The sequence below is a fragment of the Amblyomma maculatum genome, chromosome 4 (assembly GCF_055883805.1).
Source record: "Amblyomma maculatum isolate TAMU_Amacu chromosome 4, ASM5588380v1, whole genome shotgun sequence".
In the NCBI taxonomy this organism is placed as follows: Eukaryota; Metazoa; Arthropoda; class Arachnida; order Ixodida; family Ixodidae; genus Amblyomma; species Amblyomma maculatum.
The window spans coordinates 59,829,400-59,845,928 of NC_139347.1; the positions used below are offsets into that span (position 1 = coordinate 59,829,400).

Below are 16,529 nucleotides of genomic sequence, written 5' to 3' on the forward strand. Positions count from 1 at the left end.
GGCGCACGGTCTCAGATCAACATGGTCGTTGCTGACAAAGCAGGAGGATTCGTAGTGGTGCCGCCTGGACTCTACGTTGAAAATACGTGCTGTGCGGTGCAAAAGAACTTCGCTCAGACTAGCCTGAAACCGAGCAAATTGAAATCGCGGGCTATTCAAATGTGTAAGAACTTGGAGCAGTTGGCAAACGCAATAAGTGCAAGGAAAAAACTCTTAGTTTCTTTTTTACTGCTAAGACATACGGACGACGTTCCTTTCCGGTGTATCGTTATTGAGCGAAATAGACTTAGGTCTATTTACACGAACTCATCACGCTACTGCACTAAGTTTTCTGGTTGAAAATGCCGGCACGACACAACTCTTGCAGGCGTCCGTCATAAGCCATGTAAGTGCGCGTTAAAGATCCTCAAGTGGTTGAAATTCCTTCACAACGGCGCCTCTCTCTCCGCTTTCACTCCAACCTCCCTCTCTTCCCCTATACGGCGCGGTGCAGGTGTCCACAGAAAAGTAACAGATACTGCGCCTTTCCTTTCCTGTGAACCAATTTATTATTATTATTATTATTATTATTATACCAAGCAGTGAAGAGCTACCGGCAGCTATGTATATAACTCATGAAACTGAAGCAGTACCTGTCGAAAGATAGTGAGTTCCACTGTGAGACAAACAAATCAACGTCAGTATTTTACCTATGTTACCGCCATTTAACGCAACTCGAAAAATTTATTTTTGGTAACTGACGATGATAGATGCCAAATTAGCGCCACGAGGGACGTCCGACAGTTATGAGCCACTGACATCGCGCATGTAGTGTTTGCAGAGCTTGGCTGAATGATGGCTAAACGCGTCCACATCGTCAGGTATTGGAATTCATGTATTTAAACGTCGTGAAAGTCACCACATCGATGAGATCCGTTCGACATACCCGGAAGAAAACGCACCAGGTACGTCCGAGTACCCAGACATCCTATCCGGACAGTCCACAGGATGTCCCTGCGGGCTCCCTTCTGGATATGTTAACCTCCAAAGGGGGATCGCCGTCGAATGGCCCGTTAACTTACCCTTTAGGGCCACCCTAAATGCATTCAAGGACAGTTGTTTGGGATCACGCACATCGTACAAAAGCGTACCGTTTGTCACTGTCAGTTCAGTTCAGTCGTGTCCGACTCTTCGTGACCCTATGGACCATGTCGCCACGCTTTCTGGTCTCTCACTATCTTCCTAACATCACATAACTTCATCTGCAGTGCCTCGAGGATGCCATCTAACCATCGCGTTCGCTGCCTACCCCTTCTCCGGTGACCCTCAACCTTTCTCAACATCAAATCTTTCTCCAGCGACTCCTCTCTTTTCATCAGATGACCGAAGTAGCTGAGCTTTAACTTTAGAATTTGACCCTCCAATGAGCAGCCAGGGTATATGATCGACAATATCGACTGATTTGATCTTCTGGCAGTCCGAGGAACTCTCAAGAGTCTTCGCCAGCACCACAATTCAAACGCGTCAATTCTTCGGCGGTCAGCCTTTTTCGCAGTCCAACTCTTGCATCCATACATCACAACTGGAAAGACCATAGCACGAGATATACGGATCTTGGTTGGCAGACTAATGTCCCTGCTCTTTACTAGGCGGTCAGGGCTAACCATTGCTCTCTTTCCCAGAAGCAGGCATCTCCTAATTTCATGGCTGCAGTCTCCTTCCGAGGTAATCTTGGAGCCCAAGAAGAGAAAATCTGTCACAGCTTCCACTTCTTGTCCCTTGATGCTCCAGGACTTGATAGGGCAAGACGCCATGATCTTTGTCTTTTTAATGTTCAGTTTAAGCCCAAACTTCTCACTCTCTTATTGTACGCGCATCAGACGTCTCTTGAGTTCCACTTCACTTTCTGCCATTAAAGCGGTATCATCCGCATATCTAAGGTTGTTGATACGTTTTCCAGCAATCTTCACTCCAGCTGAAGACTCTTCCAGACCGGCCTTCCTCATGATGCACTCTGCATATAGGTTAAATAGGCAGGGCGACAGTATGCAGCCTTGCCTCACTCCTTTCTCAATCGGAAACCAACCAGTAAGACCATGCCCAGTTCTAACTGTGGCCTCTTGCCCTTCATACAGGTTCCTGAGGAGACAGATGAGGTGAATTGAAACTCCCATCTCTTGGAGAGCTTGCCACAATCTGCTGTGATCTACGCAGTCAAACGCTTTTGCATAATCAATAAAGCAGAAGTAGATGGGTTTCTGGAACTCTCTTGCTTTTTCCATGATCCAGCGAAGGTTGGCACTTTGGTCTCTAGTTCCTCTGCCTTTGGAAACCCAGCTTGCATGTCCGGAAGCTCCCGATCCACACACTGCTGCAGCCTACCTTGGAGGATTTTCAACATCACCTTGCTAGCATGCGAAATAAGCGCGATCGTGCGGTAGTTGGAACAATCTTTGGCACTGCCTTTATTTGGAATGGGGATGTAAACTGACCTCCTCCAATCCTGTGGCCACTGCAGGGTTGTCCAAATCTTCTGACATAATGTATGCAGAATGTTAACAGCGTCATGGTTGAGGTTTTGAAGCAACTCAGCTGGAATGCCATCAATTCCGCTAGCTTTGTTCTTAGCAAGGCTGGCTAAGGCCCATTCAACTTCACTCTTCAGGATGCCCGGCTCGAGATCAGTAATCACAACCGTCTTATGTTGGGTTTGCACATTCGGGTCCTTCTTGTACAGTTCTGTGTATTCCTGCCACCTCTTCTTTATCTCTGAGGCTTCAGTGATGTCCTTGCCTCGTTTTTCCTTTATCACGCCCAGCTTAGCACAGAAGCTTCCTTTGATATCTTTGATTGTCTTATACAGAGCTCGTGTGTTCCTTAATTGGCTATTGTCCTCAACTGCTTGGCACTGTATGTTCAGGAAGGCATTTTTATCTCTCCTTGCTATTTTCTGAAAATCCGCATTGAGAACCTTGTATCTTTCTCTTTCCCCCATAACTTTTGCCATCCTCCTTTCCTCAGCTATTTGCAAAGCCTCTTCAGATAACCAGTTTGCTTTCTTGCATTTCTTTTGCTTTGGAACTACCTTAGTAGCAACTTCTTGTATTATATCACGAACATCAGTCCACATCTCTTCGGGCTCTGTCTTCTAGATCTAATTCTTGAAATCGATTCCTCACTTCCACAGCATATTCTAATGGAATTTGATCCAGATCATACCTGAAAGGCCTTCTAGTTTTCTGTGTTTTCCTCAATCAAAGCTTAATTTTGGCAACAAGAAGCTGATGATCGGTGCCACAATCGGCCCCAGGCCTTGTTTTTACTGCTTGTATAGCGCTTCTCCATCTCTGCCGGCAAAGAATATAATTGATCTGATTCCTGTACAGACCGTCCGGTGAAGTCCATGTGTAAAGGCGCCTCTGTTGAAAATGAGTATTCGCAATGGTCAGGTTGTTTTCTTGACAAAACTACTAGCCTCTGCCCAGCTTCATTTGGCTCACCAAGACCGAACTTGCCTGTAAATTCGGATATTTCTTCACTCCCGACCTTAGCATTCCAGTCTCCTATGAGAAAAGCGACGTCTGATGATGGGGTGCGGTCTAAAAGGCATTGTAGGTCCGCATAAAGTCTCTCAACTTCAGCTTCTTCAGCAGTAGTGGTCGGTGCATAGACTTGGATAACTGTTATGTTGAAAGGGTGACCTTGGATCCGAAGTGAAATCATTCGGTTGTTTATGGGGTTGTACCCTAGCACTGCTTTGCCCATTCTTCTGTTTACTATGAGAGCGACCCCATTCCTTCTCTTGGATTCGTGCCCACAATAAAAGACGTAATGGTCGCCGGAGTTAAATTCTCCCATTCCGGTTCACTTGAGCTCGCTGATACCCAAGATATCAATGTTCAATCTGTTCATTTCTCGCTTGACGACATCCAGTTTACCTTGCGTCATAGATCTTACATTCCATGTTGCTATGTGATTTATCTCCTTGCAACATCGGACTTTCCGGTCGCTTCCTGACACATCCACAACTGAGTGTCCTTTTGGCTTTAGCCCAGCCGCTTCATTCGTCCTGGAGCTACTAGGAATCACCCTTTATTCATCCCCAGTAACATGTGGGACTCCTTCCAACCTGGGGGGCTCATCTTCCGGCGCCATATCATTAATGGTATTGTGACTGGCCATAGGGCTTTCTTGGCAGGAAATACTGGAGTGGGTTGCCATTACCTTCTCCAGTGAATCACATTTTGTCAGAACTCTCTGTCGTGACCTGTCTATCTTGGGTGGCCCTACACAGCAGAGCTCACGACTTCATCGACTTTCGCAAGCCCCTCCACCATGACAAGGCAGTGATCCATGCTAGAAATAATTGCTGCCATCCGTGCTGCAATACTCAACAATTGCCGACTAAAATTTTGGTTACGCTTCCCCAACATATAGTTTGGGGGATTGGAACTGACTGTCCACTGTGGGTTTTCAGAGCATAACAGAAAATGTAAGCTCGTAATTGTATTAGTTGAAACATATTTAGCTCCCCTGGAAAGCATAAAAGGCCTTCCAATATGCTGCATTACATGCAGTCTACCACGATAGAAGGGTCAAGATCCAATATGAACCACAAGTTCACAATTGTTAAAGTTAAGCGTGGCACCCATCTTCTCCGCAGAATACTAACAGCTCTAGCTCGTTTATTTTTGTCGACAAAGAAATGAAGACATGCAATTAACACAATGTTGCATATGACCCCAATTAATATTACTGTAAATAAAAAAAAATAACTTCACGAGAGTATTTTATATACCTTTGCTGATCTGAAGTCCAGTACCTGCACGTATACGGGGATGCCCTTGTGGAGAATATATGTGCTCATCTCAATATGGCAACTGCTAGCTTGTAACCTAGCTGTGAATGTGTGCATAAGTGCGAGTTTATAATGTGTATATATTACATGTAGCAGTTTGTAACATGCCTTCTGTGTCAAGACAACATCCCAGGTTTACACATGCAGATAACGCTGAGTTAAACCTGGTTCACATTGCAGAAACAGCTGATTGACTCTGTCTGGCAACAGCGTTTTCACGCAGTGTTGGCAACCCTGTCACATCGCTTTCACACGTACTGTCCAGAAACACGTCTCTGTCGCTATGCTACATGGAACGGAAACTTCTACAGGAACCCTTGGCGAACTCCATGTCACACTCAAAAAAAAAAAAAAAAAAACTTCAGCAATTCTCCTTCGCTGCTCCTCTAGCATAGCCGCTCGTATGGTCCCATACCGCTCGTGTGCTCTCTGTATTGGGCGACTCCTCCACACGGAAGGGGTGAGTACCCACGGCGGCCCCATGCTGGTTTCAATTATGACACCCTGCAAGACTGCTCGCAAGACGCTGTACTGTGGCGTACAACAAAGCGATGAAGGGGAGCTTTTTTTTTCAAGTGATGTTTACAAGCACTAAAATCGTTAAAAAACGATCAACCCCCGTTTCGCTCAGCCGGAGAACAAGCCAAGCACTGCTGACAGACATTGTTCGCGTTTATTTTCGTTGTCCAAGTCTATTGTCTGTCATACAGAGGCATATAGTTAATACAAAAAACTATAGAGGTAGCAGGTACAGAGTACAAAGGTAACACTCCGGCAAACTGTTTGGTAACAAGTTATGTCCCAATAAGCTCCCAAAACACCCTAAAGATGTCCCACAGCAATACTGTTCGGGACATCCTAAAGAAGTGTCTTCTTGATTCATTTGATGTTTTCGGGATTTTTTTGGGACTTCGCTAGGACATCCCAATCTCCCATAATTGGAATTCCAGGGACGCCTGTGTGTTAAGTACCTAGATTTATCCATAACCTAAAAGTTAACTTTGAAACTACATCACAAATTCTGTCACATCATGTGCGAAAGCATGCGCTTTATATATGCTTAATATTTCGAAAGGTCTCGGTACGCATGCCAAATTTATATCCCCACCAAATCCTCTGGTGCCGTTTGTAAACCTCCCCACCCATACCTACTATCCCGCATGCATCTGGGTGCCTTACCCCATCGTTTTTGTGCTCCCGGCATACTCATGGAGTGCGTGACTGATCCTTCCCCGTTTGAGCTCGGAGCTATCTGAGAGGCCTCACTGCACGTTATAGATCCGCAAAATTTCGGTTGTATACTGTTTGGCACAAGTCACTGGCCAGCAGTTTTGAACTGCTGGCCATTTCCATGCAAACACGTGATTTTCTTGCATACCCAAGTCCGGCGTCGCATATACCTTCCGCTCGGTTATTGTGACAACGTGATGATTGTTCGAGCTGTCACGTGCGTTACCCTGGCTCGCATGATCATTGAATAGACAGCTTAGAAAGCTCTACATGAAAAGCATTTCTCAAGTGGTATGACAACTGAAGCATGAAACAAACTGCAGCACACCCAAGCAGATGATGCAGATATAGGTCGCTCCTGGCATCCGCATGCGGCAACACAGAGGGATTTCGGCTGGCTAGTGGCCCAACAGGTTTTCAAAATGCATGCAACTGTATAAAGGTTCCAAGCCTTTTGAATCCACCTCATTCATATGACGCGAGGATACTTGTGACTGGATATGTCAGTGAAGTGGCAGTGTCGTCTGCCTTCCCTCTGAACAGTTTGACACCTTTGAATGCATTTCTAATTTTTTTCAATTATAATTGCTCAATTACACACTCTAAATTTTCTTAATTAACAACATCAGGCATTGGCTTTTCATTCTGAACATTCTGACACCCTTGAACCTCCTTTTTTTCCAATTTTTTAACGAATTGAGTAATTAGACTCGAATTTTCTTAAGTATCATCACGCAATCTTTTTCATTCCAACCATTTTGATACCGTTAAACCCCCTTCATATTTTTCAATTAATTAAATCACTGATCACACGTTTAATTTTCTTAATCAGCAATGATCAAGCATTGGCTTTTCATTAAGCATTTTGACCTTTTTTTCAACTACTATCTGTACGAATTTTTGAAGTTAATGATTTTCAACTTGGAACAAATTTTCCTTAAACTATTCACTTTGTAACCAAAATTTCATATTCACACAATAAAATTGCTTTTTTCTGGACATGGTTCGCAGAAGATTTAATGTGTAATTTAACCTGGTTGTATTTGAAAAATATTCAACTTGCACTCAGTTCTTAATATATGAATTTGCTGCTACCCAACATTTTGCCATTAGCACAGCTTTAGTAAAAAAGTAATGTACTCAATCTCATGCTGCATATTTTCATGCCATAAAAGGCCTCTTTCAAATTCCAATTTGTTGTACTGCATTTACTTGAATGTGACCTGGGGGGCGACTTTATATTGCCCCCCCCCCCCCCCCCCCTCCCAAATGGGAAAAATGAAAACCACGAATGTAATGCGAGATAATTGCGTGAAAAAGTACCTTTAATAGACATTATGGTCATTGCAGTCTAATGAAGAATGCTCATTTGTCGTCGCCGGAGGCCGAGCTCTCGGAAACTGAGTCTTCCTTTTCACTCTCGTCAGACGATTCGGAAGCCTTTGCGGTCAGGCTCACATTTAAAAATCACCTCCCGCTGCATCCGCTGCCCACATAAGGTAGATTAGTAACGTCTAGCCACCGAGTTGCCGCAGAACTTCCGATTCCTTCTGCTATCACAATAGCTTTTTTAGGCGAGCGTTGTACCGTGCATGGCGCGTTGCATTCTAGTGTGAAATGAGGTAACAACAGAAGTAAATGTGCTAATCCACTGCAAAAGATGCGACAAGCACGTGATCAAGGGGACAACGTGATTCTGAACCCACAAACAAAAAGCGCACAAAGTGCAACGTTTTGACTTTGGATAGATTGGGATTTGGCTAGCTTGGTACCAATGTTGCCAACATAACATTGTAAAATTACGGAAACCGAAATAGAGTGGTGGCGGATTCAATATGGCTGCAACCCGGAGCTGCTTTAGGCCAACCGAATCGCAGGATTCGATTATAACGCGAGGGTAGACTTTGAGAGCCAAAAATCATGAAAAAAACTCGTTGCATTCGAGTAGATATGGTAGCTTTCAGGAAACCAATGTGGTGCCAATCAAGTAAAGATTATGCAAGAGCATGTCTACATTTGGTGCATGAAGAACTGTATTTCATGAACAAGATTAGCTACCAGACTCAAACAAAATGTATTCAATAACTGCACAGCATCTGCAATATAAAGTTATCACTTTCATTAATTCGTGAAACTTTATCAAAGAGCAGTAAAAATGAAGCATCACCTATAATTAGCATCAAACTATAGTTGCTAACTAGGTGCAAGAAACACATGTGTACATGCATACAAAATAAAAACAGAAGCAGAAAAACTATAGTGCATATTAAAAGACAAGCCATCACAAAGCACCAGGAGGCAATGCATAAACTTGTATATTATTTCCATATATAATACATGACCAGAAAAAAAAAGGAGGGAAGCATGTCCAAGCCATGCCCTCCTTGGATCACATGTGTTCTAGAAAGTGTGCGTGTTTCGACACACGCCACATCCCAGAGCAAATTCTTCGCCTGTCGGCGGGTGCTTGATGTGGAGCGGGCACTCTTCACCTTCCAGCTGCTTGGCCTTGGGTCCTGCACCGGCACCACACAATTTACATCAATGACCGCACACAGCTGAAAGCAACCTTTAGGAGAGTTCAATGGCCACATGAATTTAACTGCTGCGCAATATTTTCAGTAAGTACAGAGAGCTCCATTATGAAAGGGAACAGTCTATTTGCACGTAAGAGGAAATTCTGTTGCTTATGCTGAACTGAATTTGAAAACCTCTGATGGTTACTAAATGTCTAGAAGAAAGCTGCAACGAAAAAAGAAGTGTGCTAGTCATCATAGATGCACTAATTATCACCTGAACGCTCATAATGTGCTTTCATATTAGAGCTCCATTTTATTCACCTGAAGCCTCCTCTGTGCTGTGGTGCTGAGTCTCTGAATCCGTCACGGTATTATTTTTAGACAGCGTGTAGATGAGCTACGTACCCTTTAGTCCTATAGCTAGCCAGGTGCAAGCATTGGTAGCCTAGTATGCATTTACTCGCATAATGAACACACTTTTTTCTCATTGAAGTTGATACCAATTCGGGTAGCACGTTCATTACGCAAAGGACAAAAAGTCTAGAAAAAACTTCAAGTTTATAGTACTAGTTAAATATGGGACAAAGTACGCCAATGGAATAAATACTTCATATTGGATGGTCTATATATACAAAAGAGAATGAAAGTATCCTTTCAGCATATCTCACATAGGCATCCATAATGCTCTCCAAAGATAGCATGCCTTGGGTACACTCCAGTGCAACTTGCAGCCTTTAGCAGAAAGCCACTGCTATCTTATAGGCTTTGAGGTGCCACATGGAAGCTTCAGAATAACTCAGACCACCTGGGGTTCATTCACGAGCACAAACACTGAGCGTTACACAAGTAATTTTGTATTACATCTGCATTGAAATGAAACTACTGCACCTGGAATCAATCCCAAACGTCAAAGCTGCTGAGCCAATGTGATGGGCTAATGGTGATGGAGTGCTTATAAATCAGCTAGCCAGATCATGTTCTTCAAAAAGGTTAGTGTGAACACAGTGTGTTGCGTATTAATTTCCTCTATCCCACTGCTTTTGCACTAACCTTGTTGAAGTTTATAGAGCATGGAAGTTTGCATTGGTTCCTAGGTAATGCCAGTAGGTAGTTAGTATAAGTTCTTTTTCAGCCATGTCCATGCAGCAGCTTTACTGTATGTTGAGGTCAATAGAAGGAGACCTCAAGACCTCGCCCGCACCACAGATGCATTGCAAGTGTGATGGTAGGACTCTTGAATATAACCTTGCCAAACTTGTCCTAAACATATTCTGCTATGTGGATGACAATCCATCCTTTGTTGACAAATGTTTAGCTGCTGTGTTGCTGCGATTTCGAAAGTGCTTAAAGGGCAATGAAGACAATTATTTATATTCTCAGCAAAAATTGATTCTCTGGCTCTTTATTGTTGCGTTGAAAATTATCTGGCAGCAAGAAACATTTATTTGGATTTTAAAATCTTCCTGCCAGTAAATTAAAGGTCCTGAAATTCTTACTAAAAATTATGGTTAGCCACCGTTTTGACGTGAATGGCAGTGCAGCTTAGCCTCTGATACCTACAGCCAAAGGACACTGTCGATGTATGCAATTTACTAATGAAATCGATTGGTGATGACAATATTTGCATTTCATTTCTTGGTCACTTCTAGCTTATAAAAGAGCTGTTTTTGGCAACAGTGGTCTCTTTATGATTTAAATGCAGTGACCCGTCGATACGCAGAAATTTCAATTTGTCGCCAATGTCAGTTTAAAAAACACGATTTTAGTTTGCCGTTTATGCATGACCTTCCTGTTTAGAATTGCCTATAATTTCCGCATCTGAAAGTTGCTGTTAAATAACAACAAGCCTGCTTGAGATACAGCTCCCCAATCATTTGAAAGTCAAAAAATAATGTAGACTTGTTAACACTCCTGGTGGCTTTGGCAAAACCTTGCGCATATGAAATGGGATGCTGTTTTCAAAAAGGGAGGTAACTAAAGGCTAGCTATCCTGATAAAGTATATCAGGAGCTTGCAATAAGATGATCAATTGGTGTCAATACAGGACTAAAGAAATACTGAATAAGCTAGTAATAATTCCGTACGCTGATAGGTTGTCATATAGTCTAAAACATGGGGAACGGTTTGGTGTAAACATTACTTTGTTATCCTAACGGAAGGGCACTAGTTTGTGCAGCACGGTCCCAATAATCTAAAGGTCCATAAGCCCAACAGTGATTATGAAATTAAGCAAAACAATTAGTTCATCCCATGAAAGATCAGGGATGAAATCCTTCGGCACACGAAAAAATTTACATAAGGCAGATGAGGTGCTGCACCAACACGTCCCTTAAAGAGCGCAAATATTTCTCATTTGGTTCTTACTCTCACATGTCAACATGTTATAAGAGCTGTAAAAGGTGTTTCTCTAGATTTAAAAAAAAAAAAAAAAAAAAAAAAGACCATTCCATCATGACATCACAGCCAGGTGGGAAGACAAGTTATCGAAGCTTTCCACATAATAAGAAAAAATAACTTTTGCATCGCCAAACCATCAACTGCTCTAGGACAAGAAGAAATTACACATTTGGAGAGCATGTGGCAATGAGCTCAAGACCTTGAGCTCAATTGTTTTTTTTTTACATTTTTGGTTTTTTTCCTTGTACATGCCACATATTTTAATTGTGCAAGTGTACAAGTTTTCTTTCTTACAATAAATCCTTCAGTTGCAAAACCAACCCCCGTTCTCTTGCAGTCTTCGACTGTGTCACCAACCTTTTCTGCCCCGATAAAATTTAAAATGAATACTTCCGTACAACTACCCCAACTTTATTTCTTTTTGCTCATATAGGCAGCCGGCGGGACTAACGGAGGTTGAATTAACAAGGTTTACTGTACCAAAAAGAAAATAAAAAAAAGAAAGGAGAAAAGAAAGAAAATGCCACAATTTTTTGACAGGAAAGGAATGGATAATGCATACAACAATAGCCACTGCTATAAGACCCAACAAAACCTGCTGCTATCACCAAGAGTCACTATAATGATGCTCACCAGCCGGGCACCGGGGCAGCTGCTGTTTAGGCAGGTTTGCCACCCGCTGAAAGTCGTCGTGGCACGCGTTGCAGAAGTGAGTGGTGCCAAAGCAGAAGAACACCGCCACAGAGCAGCAGTAGCGGCACTTGTATTCCAGGAAGTCCGTTCCATGCTTGGGGCACATCTGCACACCGACGGTCATGAGTGGCACAATGCCACTAGCAGCGAAACTTCAGACCAGAGCTGCTAAAAGATGTCTTGGCATTGTCAAGCAGCGGAATGCATTATGCTCAAGAGACACACTAATGGTAATCGAAATGTACTGTACTCATACCAGTACAGGAACTGAGCCACTTCAACAAGTCAACAGACTCTGTCGCATCATCCCTTGCATGCTGTTTGCAGTCGTTGAGCTTTGAATCTCTAACGCATGTAGCTCCTACGATGTCGACCCCAGTTTTCCCGTCAATTTGTACTTAATGTGATGGTAAGAAGATGAAGCAGCAATAAGCAGAGCAGACCGTGAAACGCATTGGCAAGAGTGCAGTGAAAATTACACAAACAGTACCTGTGCCCTTGAGATGTCAGAACAGCCACCACAAACTAGTTCAGCTGGGTTGTAATCGTCTGCTGGACCAGCTTCAACGTCGCAGCGTACTTCACCCCCATAGTAAGCCTGCAAGAAGCACACCCATGTATAACAAAGAGGCCGCTAACCACCTACAAGCCTATTTAACATGGCGGGACTTGCCCCCTTGCACTAGACCCCCCAGCACTAGCACCTCTTGATAGTAAATCAAGTGATCCCTCCATTGTGGCAGCTTGTTGCAGAAAGTCAACACCAATCCCCAGCTAACAAGGCATTCTTTTTTCTACAAAGTCAACATATTAGAGGAAACACATTTATCCCTATGTCTGGATGCCAGAGCAAGAAACTAAACAACTGTTCGTTAGACCTACCATACATTCTCGATATATAAGATACAGTATTACTAAAATACACATTCAAACTTTCTTTAGGTTGCTGTAGAAAGTAAACATAGTCTTGTAATTGCCTAGTGAAAAAGCTTGCCAAAAGAGAAACAGTAAGCAAAAAGTTGCCAGTGTTCTTAAATAGTTACGAGCTCAAGCTTGTGTCAAGGGGTGTGGCCAACTAAATAACAATTCAACGTAAACATGACCCAATACCCTATTTTCAAAACTCTAAAACAAGGCAGGGTATAAATACAAAAGCTGACTCCCAAATTAAGCTTAGTTGTTATAAACTTTACCTTAATTCGTATTTAGGCACTAGATTTTTAAGCTAAGCTACCAGCCTTGGAGTTCTAAAATAAACTTCATGTCTCACGGATCAATGATCGCAGGACTATAGTACTGGCCTTTTTGCATTTGTAGCAAACATAGTAAGCATAGCGCTCCATGGCAAATCCAGCAGGATTGTCGTAGAAGCGAGCCCCAGGTGTGGTGATGGCTTCGGCTCGATGGAGCCCCTCATACTCGAGCCGCATGAGGGCCTTGCGCTTGACGTCCTCGTACAGTGCTCGGATGGGCTCTAGAAGGTCCTTCAGCACTGCATGCTCCATGGGCGCCTGGAGGAAAATAAAACAGTGAGTCAGTCATGTGATCACTTTTTACTGAAATAAAAAGCTTCAGTTCAAGCCCTCAATCATAAGACACCAGGAAAGAATTGAAAACAAAGAAAAGGGCAGTACGGAGCATGAAAAAGGTCCCCAAGCATCAGTCTTTCACACACACAAAAGAAAAGCGCAAAATGTGAAATGACTTTCTGCCAATACAACAACCAGGAAGCAAAATATGAGCAAAAAGCCACTATCACAATCTACCAAGTTTTTCGCTGTGAAGACATCAAAATGAACTTTTATGCTCCTGCACATAGGTATGCGAGTGCTTTTTTTGCTTTTTCTTTGCAACAATTACTGATCCCAAACAAACAAACAAACAAACAAACAAAAAACATAGTCTTTACATAATGAAGAGATGGCATGGTGCGTGTGGTCATAACATTGAAACTGCACGTGGGTCTCGATAGATGCTGTAGCGAATACCTCCAGACTAATTATGACCATCTGGGGAAACAAGGGCATTTTTGTGTTTCATTCCCAGTGAGCCACAGCCCCCATCGAGTAAGATTCAATTCCATGTCCTTAGGGTTAGTAGTAGGTATGTGCACAATGAATAATCTGGTCACAATCAAAAGCATAATATCTACCATTTATTTTCACTAGTAAGTGCCACGCATCACAAAGGCTGTGAAAACAACACATTACAAAGGTGACAACACATTACCTGAGCTCATAAAATTAACCATGAAATTTCAAATGGAAGAATGTTGAAACACACACAAAAAATAAAAAGAAATGCAAACTTATACCAACGAAAATATGCATTTTATTAACATTAGGGAAAAAAATTATGTTAGAAGGATTGATCTGGGTTCAAACTTTCTTCCTGTGTTTAGTCCCTCTAAATCTTTTCCTGTGCTTCGTCCTTTTCAGAAGTATGAGCAACCATCTAGCCCGCCTAGCTGTCCTGCAGGACTATGATTAAATCTAAGCAAGTGGAACTGTTCACTGCATGGAAGTTAAAAAAAAAAAAAAAATAGAAATCAGTTCTAATTTTCCAAGAAGGTAAGAACACCACATTCCGTCAAACTTTATGAACTCACCTGTCCAACTGACCCCTTACTAGCCATTGCTATGCTTACTTTCACTTGTGTTAAGCCTCTCGTTAGGCCTAGAGATTTATTCTCGCCACAGTCATACAGTCCGTTCACTGCCCCCGCCGGTGTTCTTCGCATACTCAATTCAGGCACTTACCGCTCACCTACCACAGTCGAACAGTCTTCACAGTTACAGTCCATGCAACACCATACGGAGTCACAGCCACCCCCCTGCACACTTGCTCCCCGAGCAGCGCACTGTCGTTCCTCCCAACTGGGCCGCCGCCCCTGTGCCTTTTTTGGACACCTGGCAGCGCCAATGATGCTAACCCTCACACTTTAAATACAGTCCATTACCCATAGGGACCATCAGTTATCTTGTCTTCGCATTATACATGCCTTGCATGTACACATTTCTTCTTGATTTTGACCAGCATATCACTAACACGCATTTGTTGCCCCACTCTTTCTGCTCTCTTCCCTTCTCTTAATGTTAAACCTATAATTTTCCTTTCCATAACTATATAGTACATCCCAATTTAAGCTACACCATTAGCTTCTAAAGTTCTGTAAGATATTGACGTTATGTACTCTTAATGGGTGCTCCTGAATTGGCATTCACTGTTCGACAGCGCCTGCGAAATGCACTCCACCCCATTTTTATTTGCATCATACAAACTTGTTGTCACCATTCCCTTAGCTTCCAGTGCTTCACTGCCTATCATGAACTGTTCTTCCTGTCCTAGCACGCTGAAGATCTGTGGCAGAGGGGAAGTTTACTTTGCATCAGTCTGGTTTAGGCCTTACGGTTTAAATCTGGTTGCCCAAGTTGTCTTTGGCTACAGGATGGTAACCAGAGTGGAGTGGCTGCACCCCAAGCTAGATGCTTTCTACATATGCATATAACGAATTATTGAATATATTGAACTCTTCCTAAATATTTTTGTCAAACACATGTATTTTTAACTTCCCATAGCGAACGTGGTTCGGCATAAAACGAATATTACGAACTTCGTGACGCAGGAGGCAGGCTTCGTTGCACTACATGTGTGTTGTGCGGCACAGCAAACGTTCAGGACTACCTTGCAGGCGCTGACAGCGCCACAGATGCCACGGCGGCATTGGGAGTTGACAGCCAAAGAAATCTATGACCTCCGAGATCACCCCCAGGCACCTGTTTGTGCGCACAGAGGTGATCTCGGAGGCCATAAAAAATTGTTCGCATCTAACAATTGCTGACAGCGCCGGCAGCGGCGCGATCACATGTTGCTTTTGCCTTTTTGGTTTTTGCGTCTTTCGTGTTTTTTGGTTTTAGTGTTAGCAGAGGCGTGGCGTTGCGGCGTGGCCGTCGTAGCGTTCGGCGGAGGCTGTGTCGGTCGTCGCGTCGAGTGTGGTGCACGGGTGTTCGTAGTGCTGTGATGGCGGAGAACGTGAAAAAAAGAGCAGCACTGACGTTAAAGACCAAGCTCAAGATAAAATCAGGGCCTTCAAGGCAGTTTACAAGAGGAGACTGATTGACACTCTTCTCGTGAAGCAGGACTTGAAGATCGACTTGCTAGGAGCATTAAAGCGGCATGGGACAGCTTGAAAGGCGAAACGATTGCCAACTGCTTTCGGCACGCAGGTTTTATTCCAGCAGAGACCCGTGCATCAAATGACGATGGGGACGATCCCGACGAAGCAGAAGCAGAGCACTGTGAGCTCAATGAGCCTGGAACAATTTTTCGCGTTTTGTTGGTGACATGCCCGCAACAATGACTGTAGAGGACTTTGTAGGCGGCGACTACGGCTGTACTGACGGACGCCGAAATTGCTGTGGAAGTTTCTGAACATCCCGCAGACGAAGCTCAGGCTGACCCTGCAGACGATGAGAACATTCCGACTTCACAAGTGCTTAATGCATTGGATCTATTGCGCCGCCACTGCAGTGCTATTGAGAGCAGTGGGTTTGCCCTTGTTGAGTGTTTGCAAACTGTGGAACAGGGTGTGATACGGAACGCGATCAACACAAAAAAGCAGGCCGCGATAACGCAGTTCTTTGCATGTAAATAAATGAATGTGACCCAAGTAGGCATCCTCCAAGTTGCTGTGCCTTCTCTGATTGAATTTTGTTGCTCTTGCATGTATTTTCTACGAAATTTTATATTACGAATTATGAATAGAGCAAACTATTTTCCGATTTTTTAACTGTTCAGTGTAACGAGGTTTTACTGTATATTGCTATTTAACTAACTGTCAATATGTAACTGTC

At 43.3% G+C, this 16,529-nt stretch overlaps 1 protein-coding gene across 4 annotated transcripts in view; it reads right to left on the bottom strand.

Moving 5' to 3' along the window:
• Positions 1-8,364: 8,364 nt before the first annotated feature.
• Positions 8,365-16,529, bottom strand: part of hiw (MYC binding protein highwire) — a 155,797-nt gene continuing 147,632 nt past the window's right edge. For all 4 annotated transcript variants that reach the window (XM_084601663.1, XM_084601661.1, XM_084601662.1 and 1 more), the window contains 4 exons: positions 12,978-13,187; positions 12,167-12,274; positions 11,617-11,782; positions 8,365-8,583 (listed from right to left, as the gene is read on the bottom strand). In XM_084601663.1, coding sequence (XP_084457789.1) covers positions 8,468-8,583; positions 11,617-11,782; positions 12,167-12,274; positions 12,978-13,187 — 600 coding nt within the window. In that variant the 3' untranslated portion in view covers positions 8,365-8,467. The remainder of the gene's footprint in view (positions 8,584-11,616; positions 11,783-12,166; positions 12,275-12,977; positions 13,188-16,529) is intronic.